The following is a 9,198-nucleotide window of genomic DNA, read 5'->3' on the forward strand; positions in this document are numbered from 1 at the left end:
GCTCAGTCCTCCTGAGTCCTGCAGGCACCACAGCAGACCCCAGTGGGGGAAGGTACAGAGGTCAAAGAAAACCTTTAACACAAACAAGAAAAGAGACAGATGGCAACAGGGAAGAGAGATACAGATACTCTTTGGGCACAAGTAAAGAGAACCAGTAAGATCATTAGCAGGAAAACAGAACAATAAAAAAGGGACCACTTTTTTTTCTTAATAATCAAGAGAATTTTTTCAAACCTTATCAGAAAAAATGAAACTCAATTTAAATTTTAAAAAGATCACTACAAGAGGCCAGGGCAACAGCCCAGCAGGGAGGGCACTTGCCTTGCATGCAATGCAGTCAATCCAGGTTTGATCCCTAGCATCCCATATGTGGTACCTTGAGTCCACCAGGAGTGATTCCTAAACTCAGAGCCAGGTGTAACCCCTGAGCACTGGCAGGTACAGCCTAAAAATGGTGGGAGGGGAGACACTACATGGGTCAGAGAGATAACACAACATAAAAGATGCTTGCCTTATATACCTTGAAATAGTCAACATAGGTTGATTCCTAGCATCCCACATGGTCTCCTGAGCACCATAAGAAGTAATTCCTGAGTGCAGAGCTAGGAGTAACCCTTAGCATCACCAGGCATGAACCAAAAATAAATAAAAATATTTTTAATAATTATACTACAATGATGAAGTCATTGCCAAGAGTAAGAAGCCAAGCTTTTAAAAGGGCTGAGGGGAAATGTAGAAAGAAAAATAACCAAACCAGGAATCAGCATAAAAAATTTCCAGAGGAAAAAAAATGAAAACACAGGGAAGAAAATATTTCATAATTAACCCTAGAAAATGCTCAGAAACTGAAAAGAGTTTCTGGACTGTGGCACTCACATATCCAGTAGAAAACAGGTAAATGCACCAGGGATGTGTCGGGTCAGGTTTTGCTCAGCTGCAGTAGCAAGTAACCCCAGTCCCTTGGAGACTTCCAACAACAAAGAAGTGTTCTTGGACTTCTTTTCACTCTGAAGGAGTGCTGGGGATCCTGCATGCTAAATGTTGGGGGTCCATCATCTTGAATCCTGCTAGTTATCTGGCCAAAAGAAAAGAAACATAATGCCCAGCCAGAGGCTGAGCCCAAGAGCCATGGCCCCCAATGCTCCTTGTAATACAAGCAATGGTACCAAGCTTAGGGAAGAAGCTGGGGTCTGAGAGCTGAAACTGAATGGTAGTCATGGATCCACACTGCCAAAAAAAAAAATAGCGTGAGATCTTCCATAAAGAAAAACACAAAGTTCAACACAAGAGATGGACTTCAACTTCCTCCTTACCCACACCAGCAAGAAGCCAGGAAGAAAGGAAGCAATGAATTCAGAGACATTCTAAAGGCTGTTGTTGGGGTTTCTTTCCTCATTAATCTAAAATGTATTTGAGATGTCAGAAAGGCACACAGAAAGTCTTCAAATTCTGCAAACCTGAGCCCAGGGAGTGAAGTTAATCAGGGAATAAGGGGTTTATTAGGGACAACTCCAGTCAGCAGAATAATGAAGCACCAGGGTGAGATTTGAGTCTGTCCAGGTCTTGAGCTAAAGATTCTGGGGACTCTTCTTCAGGAAGATAACCCAGCATAAGTCCTGCTGCTTCCTAGCATCATGAGGAGAATGCAACCAGAGCTTCCCCAACTTAGTGAAACTGTGCACCAAGAGACATTAGAACAAAGGGAGGTGTGCTCTCTTCACGTAAAGTAGGCAGGTGTTTGGGTGTTTGAGACATAGTACAAGGGCAATATTTGCCTTGCATGTGTTAGACCCATGTTCAGATTCCCCCATTTAATCTCTTAACTACCACCTGGAGTGATTCCCAAGTACAAATTCAGAAATAAGCACTAAGCACTTCTGGTGTGACCTATAAGATTCATCCGGGAGCTGGTACTGAGAGATTTGTTTTCTGAAAACAAACAAATCAGTCTGTGAACCTCTGATGTACAGCTGACCAAACATTTGAAGTTGACTCAATAGAAAAAAATAGAAGAACAAAGTGATTATTTTTAAATTCAGCAATGCCTGGTGTGGCTCATCAAAAATGGTACTGTTCCTAGTATTCTGAATGGTCATGCACATTTGTAAGCAAGTGTTGACCTCCTCAATACTTGACTACATCTACCTGGAGTAGGGTGAGCAAAGGAAGGGAAGGAGAATGAACAGCAATCTTAGAAAGAAAAATGTCAGGGTAACATTCATATGTAAAAACTCAAAAAGCCTATCATGTGCAGCACAAAACCAACTATCAAAAAATAAAACCAGAAGAAAGAAAGTGCTTACCTCTGAGTACAGGGAACGAGAAACAGAGGAAGAAACTCTTGCCCAACAAATCCTGCAGACATCTATCTGCCAATAACCCTTGTAGAGACCATTTGATTTTCTAAATTCTGTACATATTTAAAAAATAATCACTAAAAATAATCAGAACTGGGGCCAGAGCAGTGGTGCAAGCAGTAAGGCATCTGCCTTGCCCATGCTAGCCTAGGACAGACAGCAGTTCGAACCTTTAGCTTCCCACATAGTCCCCCAAGCCAGGAGCGATTTCTGAGCGCATAGCCAGGAGTAACACCTGAGCATCACAGGGTGTTGCCCAAAAACAAACAAACTGAAAAAAAAATAATAATCAGAACTAAGTTCACCTAAGGGAGCTCTGGAAGCTCTCTAGTAGCTTGGCCTGGTTTTGAATCAGACCCCTGAGCTCTTCCCATGAGCTAATTGAACTGTTTTGAGTGTTTTAAGTTTGAAACCCTAAAAAACACAAGTCCTGTCCTCAAGGATGGAGAATTTTGTTAAAAAGACAAAATACCCACTAGACTGAAGTCATGTGCAGTGTAAATTGGCATTTTATTTAGTCCCCCTGCATGGCAAATTTACTTTAAGAAAAGGGACTCAGGGCTCATTAAGGAGGAGGGGGAGCAAATGTGTCTGAAGAGATGGAATAAGGAAAAATAACACAATGCAGGGTCAAGCTTTAACCCCCAGCTCGCAGAAATACCCACCCTCAGCAACACTGAAGCTAAAAGGCCACACTGCTCCTCTTCCCCTTCTAAGCACCTTTAAAAAGATTCAGATATAGGAAAAAAGAGAGGGGGAAGGGAGGGAGAGAGGGAGGAAGGAAGGAAGGAAGGAAGGAAGGAAGGAAGGAAGGAAGGAAGGAAGGAAGGAAGGAAGGAAGGAAGGAAGGAAGGAAGGAAGGAAGGAAGGAAGGAAGGAGGGAAGGAGGGAAGGAGGGAAGGAGGGAAGGAGGGAAGGAGGGAAGGAGGGAAGGAGGGAAGGAGGGAAGGAGGGAAGGAGGGAAGGAGGGAGGGAGGGAGGGAAGGAGGGAAAGCTAGCAAAATGAGAGAAAATAGGGAAAACATGTCAACATTTTAACATTCATTTTAACAGTGAAGCTATGTGTAATTTGGGAATACGGACACTTTCCAAACAAAAATGAGATTTGACTTATCACAAGTAGGAGGTGAGCAACATTTTTAAGAAGAAGCAAAGACCGAAAATACAGGTATTACTGTTGAAAAATATGTCTGTTCTCTCCAGAACTCAAAGTCCTATCATTTCCCTGCCAATCCTCCCCACAAAACACATCCTGGTTCATCACTAGGACCTCCACCCCTAGCCTTAAGTCCCAGAGGGAAATCACCTACTCTGCAAGCCTCTCCCAGGCTTTCTGTGCTTCAAGCCTTTGACGCCTTTGACACTGCCAGGACATCCACTGCCTTCTCTGCATTCCAGTAACACTCCCACTCTTGGTTGGCTGTCCCAGAAACTCACTTCACATGTGCTGTCCCTGTTGGTCCACATTCCCTCCCTGTACCAGCTATAATCTCAAGCCTGTGTTCAAGATTCACTTCCTAGAAGAAACCAAAGTCCAATTCGCTCAAACTCAGAGGGCTCCAGTTACAAGGTCTCACTCATCTCTGTCCTTGGCATCTCTTTGGAAGTTAACCTACCTGAGACTGATAACCCCAAGTATATCCACCTTGGCTTCTAGGTCAGGGGGTTCCCACAGGGTCAGCATCCCAAGAGAAGCTATTAGAAAGAGAAAGCCCTGCTCAGCTGAACAGAAAGCAGTTGTGACTGGCACTAGGATAGCACAAGGCTGGGTCAGGGCTGGCTCAGGGTTCTATAATCTGGTGCCCTGTGGCCAAGGAAAAAAAAAAAAAAGAACAGCAGCCAGGACTGACTCAGGAGGGTTCCCTGGTATAATCCAGAGTGGAAAACTAACCACACTCCTCCATTATCTGGTTGATTCGTTCTATACCCAACGCCATCTAACTTTACAACTTTACAGAGAATTTCCTCAGCCCTCTCTACTCATTACCTCTTTCTGCAGAAACAAATCAGGAGAAACTTAAGTGCTGCCAAACATGCCTCAGGTTCATCAAGTATTTTGTTTTGAATTAGTGATCAGACCCTATCCATTCAGAACCCTTCCCCTGTGAACTAATTTCCCAAGATCCCCACATTCAGCTCCAAGACCCCCGTTTAAAGGCTACACTCCTCCATCAACAGAGACGTGCCGCAGACACCCGAACTGCAGCCGCTGCTCCTTCCTCCCCTTCTGCCCAAATCTCTGTTGACTAAGGCTTATCCACCCATCCATCCACCATTCATTTGTCCATTCGTCCATCCATCTATCCATCTATCCATCTATCCATCCATCCATCCATCCATCCATCCATCCATAAATGCTCCCAATCTTTCTTTGTTCAAGAGCGGATAGGTGCCTCAGTGTTTACTCCTAGCTCTGTGCTCACTCCAGATGGTGATCGTGGGGTGATCGTGGAACGACATGGGGTGCAAAGGGTTGAACTCAGGTGGCCACATGCAAGGCAAGCGCCTAACTCTGTACTATCTCTTGGTGACAATCTAAGTATTCCGGTCTTCCAGTTTCTAATTGCCAAACCTCTAAAATGCCTCATTTCCTAAGACAATAAAAACAAGACAAGGAGAAGTCTCACAGCAGGGTGAGATGCAGTTGCTATAATCTTCAGAAAGTGGCAACTTGGAGTGACCCGTTGGGTCTTCTCTTTCTTACATAAAACTGACCCCGAGTTAAGCACTCCTTTCTATTCCTGGGCAATCCTTGTCTAGCAACAGGGAGTCCAGCCTTAGTGTCTCTGTCCACTGGCACATGACACCTGTCTTCCTAGCTCTCATTTTCCCAAATTCCCTCTCTCCTAGGAAAAAACGACCTCGGAAACTCAGGCAGTTAGCAGATAGCTTCATGTCTGGAAGCAAAACATGACAAACATGCCTCTAGTGTGTGTGTGTGTTTCATGTTGGTCCAACCAATGTGGGCACTCGATCAAGACTTAGCTAGTTGCAAGAAACCTTGCCATTGCCCTGATCTCATAAAAAAGGGGTTTGAGGAGATTCTATTCTGCAGCAGGGTCCACTCCGGCCAGCACAAGGGGGGAAATATCATCCCAGCTCCGCTTTGCCTTGCATTGCCTTGCCTGGGGCCGGCAGGCAGCAGCGTCCAGGTGGGAGAGATAAGCGCCCCGAGGTGGGGTGGGGAACCCCTGTGTGCCAGCTTGCAAGGGTGCAGGGGCGCGGCCAAAGGCTGAGTTTGCCCGAGGAGCAAACAGTGGGGACGGGCTCTGCCAGACAGATTGTCCGGGATCGCCGGGTGGGTCCCGGGGCGACGCGGGCCGGGGCGGCGACTGGAGTAGCGCGGCGCAGGGGTCAGCCCAGGACGGCGGCGACTCCCTTCAACCACGCTGCGCTGCCAGCTCGCCCCGAGCCGGGGGGGGGGGGAGCCCCTGCACCCCGTCAGGCGCGTGCTCCACGGGGCCCGGGCCTAGGTGGGCCGAGAGTCGGCGCCCACGAGGGCGGGCAGGCAGGCGAGGGTGCAGAGTCTCCGGAAAGCAAGCAAGCAGGCGGCGGCGGCCTCAGGAAGCGCAGGGCAGGTTCCCCCGCAGGGTGAGGAGAAAGGCCAGGCGGGCGATCGGGAATGAATGGGGTTCTCCCATCGGGCGCGCACTCACTCACAGGCGACGTAGGCGAGCAGCGCGATACCCAGCAGCAGCTTCATCCTTCGGCGGTTGACGGCGGAGACGAGGCGCAGTAGCGCCTTGCTGACCATCCCCAGGCGCCACACGCGGGGTCCAGGGCCCTTGGCAGCGCGGGCGGCCCGCCTGCTCGCTCGCTAGCTTGCTCGCCTGCTACTGCTGCTGCTCCTTCTGCACAATGCGCTGGGGGCGCGCGGGAGCCCCGCCCCCGACTCTAAGCCCCGCCCCCTCGCGCGCCGGTTTCCTGCTGTCGAAGTCAGTGCGCATGATCAGCACCGCCCCTCCCGCCTCCTTCCGACGCCCCGCCCCGCCCCGCCCCGCCCCGCAGGCGCAATTGCCGCCCAGCGCTGGCTGACTCTGCGCGGTTCCCTAAGAAGGCGACGTGGGAGTGGGCGGTGGGGAAAAGGCGCGCATGCGCGTCTGTGGATCGCGGTTTGTTTATTTCATCCGCACCCCATGCCTTGCACTCTCACTGATAAGAGGAACGCGCTTTACACACACACACACACACACGCACACACACACACACACACACACGACGGGTTTCTGTGACAGCGGCTGATAGCAACAGTTGCAGCTTATTGAAAGTCAATAACGTTTCGCTTCCTTGATGAACGGTTCGGATGTCTTTTAAAACTTGCTATTCAGGGGCCGGAGAGATAGCATGGAGGTAGGGCTAGGGCGTTTGCCTTAGATGCAGAAGCACGGTGGTTCGAATCCCGACATCCCATAAGGTCCCCCGAGACTGCCAGGAGCGCTGCAGGGTGTGACCCAAAAACCAAACCAAACCAAACAAACAAACAAAAAACTTGCTATTCAAGGTATCTGGAATAGTTTAAAAGGGCTGGTGAGCAGGTTTCACACGCAAAAGGTACATGTTCGATCCCTGCACTGCATAGACCCTCAGATAAACAGGTACCATCTTCTACACCATATGCTCCCCCACCCTCAGCAGCTCTGGTGGCAAACCCTACCCCCACAAACTCATTACACACACCCAACCCCGTGCAAGTAGCACCATACACTAAACCACCTACAGCACTTCAGGGTGTGATCCAAAATGCAAAAGGGTTTTATTATTAAAAAAAAATAATAATGCTAAAGCAATAGAACCTGATAGCTGGTTTAAGGACTGGGCTTGCCCCTTGCAACGTGGGATGGGAGAGGAGGGAGAAGGGGTGAAAAGAGTGTGGGCAGGGTTTTGATATAAGCAGACCGCTTGCTGAAGGTGTTGGACGGTTGTATGCAGAAAAGATACTATTAATATTATTGTAAATCATAGTGCTTCGATTAAAAGTAAGACTTTAAAAATAAAAAAAGGAAATAAATTTCTAGATTCAAAAGCCACTTTTATAAAGTAATTCTGGGGTCCAGATAGCATAGCGAGTAGGGCGTTTGCTCATAAGCGCTGACCTTGGTTCCATCCCCAGCATCCCATAGTGTCCCATCCCATCTCGCCCTCCTTCCTCCTCAAAGTTCAGAGTGTGACCCCCCCCTCAAATGAAGCTTTTTTAAAATGATGAAAATGAATGGTGAAGCTATCAGTGTTGGAACACTGTATGACTGAAACTCAATCTTAAACAACTTTGTAACTCGGTAATCTCACAGTGATCCAGTTTTTAAAAAGTACTGATTAAGAAAACAATGCTAATACTGTAAATTCAATCTAAAAATAAGATACCACTTTATCTTCACTTGAAGAAAAGCAATAAATGCCATGTTTTCATTTCAATCTTTTTTATATCAGTGTATATGTTTAACATAGTTATTTATATTAATGGTATACTAACTACATATGTGTTGTTTGACCTTTAATAACTGTTTATTGAAAGTCCACTACAAGTAAAAAAGGGACATCAAAGAATACAAAAATGCAAAATCATCAGCCGATCTACAGAAAACTATCCCATAAAGAAGAAAAGACAGTAGCCACAGTCTGTGATGTGATTGACGTCAAGAGAAGCCTAGAAAAGTCTGGGAGCTGAAAATTGAAGTCTGCAGCCCCAGGGACAAATCCAAACTAATAACCTTATCTCTGACCACTTAACCCTTTTTTGCTAAACTTACAATCAAGCATTTTTCTTTCATTTTATTAGAAACATTAAAGAAAGGGAAACACTACTATTAGCAGTAAAACAATCTGTTGCTGATTTCAAAACTACAGAACACAAACTGCTGTGACTCAGATTCAGGGCAACCTCCCTATTAACTCACTGAAAATCATTCAATGAGAGGAAATTCACTAAAGGGGTCTTCAGAGCAGGTGTCTCTGCACACAAATGCTGCCATTTTTCAAGAACCCATTTCTTTTCTCTGAAGTACCACGGGGCTTTCAAGAGGACACTTTCTTTGGAAAGTGGGACTGGACTGGGAGATGAAGGACAGAGTTACAGAAAAGTTGGGTCTTTAGCCTGGGAGGAATCTCTTTTGTCTAGGTTTTTCAATCATTTAAAATTTGAGGTTGACATAGATTAATGATGTTTTGTCGAGAAGCATTTAGTATTCTAGAAGTATCTATTCTCATAGATTCATGATTTTTGACACGAAAGGTGAAGAGCAGAGCTAGGAGCCAATGTTTTGTTGACACTAGTGGCAAAATCAGAATGTGGGGCTACATATCAGGTAGGAAAAGTGCCCTTCAAACTGCTGACCCAGGTTTGAGGCCTGCACATTCCATATGGTCCCCTAATCTACCTAAAGTGATTCCTGCGTGCAGAGCCAGGAATAAACCCTGAGTACCACCTGGTGTGGCACTCCCTTTCTCTCCCCCCCAAAAATGAATGGAGCTGTCAGCAGATCTCAAAGATCTTGGTGTCAGGCAGAAGTTGGTTTATAGGAATCTATCATCAATTCATGTGAGCTAGAAATTGCAAAATGTGCTGCTTTTGTATAAAACTCCTTGAAACCCAGCATTCCTAGTTAAACAATTTTGCTGCTACCTTACACCTCTGCCAACTTCTCCTGCCCTATTAAATTCAGCAAATGGAAATCCCATCAGAAACTGAATTTAAGTGGCTGCTAATGTCATTATTACCTCCCAGAAGCTGTTGGTGGCCCAGATCCCTGATTCGCAGCTCAACCAACAACAGAACTAAGGAATAAGTATTGTGGTATGTCCAGAGGAGAAGAGGCCTAAAGGGGAAAACCAGGCCAGAAAGATA

At 46.5% G+C, this 9,198-nt stretch overlaps 1 protein-coding gene across 2 annotated transcripts in view; it reads right to left on the minus strand.

The window, feature by feature from the left end:
• UXS1 (UDP-glucuronate decarboxylase 1) overlaps positions 1-6,214 on the minus strand; it is a 95,146-nt gene extending 88,932 nt beyond the window's left edge. For both annotated transcript variants that reach the window (XM_049784412.1, XM_049784411.1), the window contains exon 1: positions 6,018-6,214. In XM_049784412.1, coding sequence (XP_049640369.1) covers positions 6,018-6,111 — 94 coding nt within the window. In that variant the 5' untranslated portion in view covers positions 6,112-6,214. The remainder of the gene's footprint in view (positions 1-6,017) is intronic.
• Between the last annotated feature and the right edge of the window lie 2,984 nt (positions 6,215-9,198).

The sequence above is a fragment of the Suncus etruscus genome, chromosome 12 (genome assembly GCF_024139225.1).
Source record: "Suncus etruscus isolate mSunEtr1 chromosome 12, mSunEtr1.pri.cur, whole genome shotgun sequence".
Taxonomy (NCBI): Eukaryota; Metazoa; Chordata; class Mammalia; order Eulipotyphla; family Soricidae; genus Suncus; species Suncus etruscus.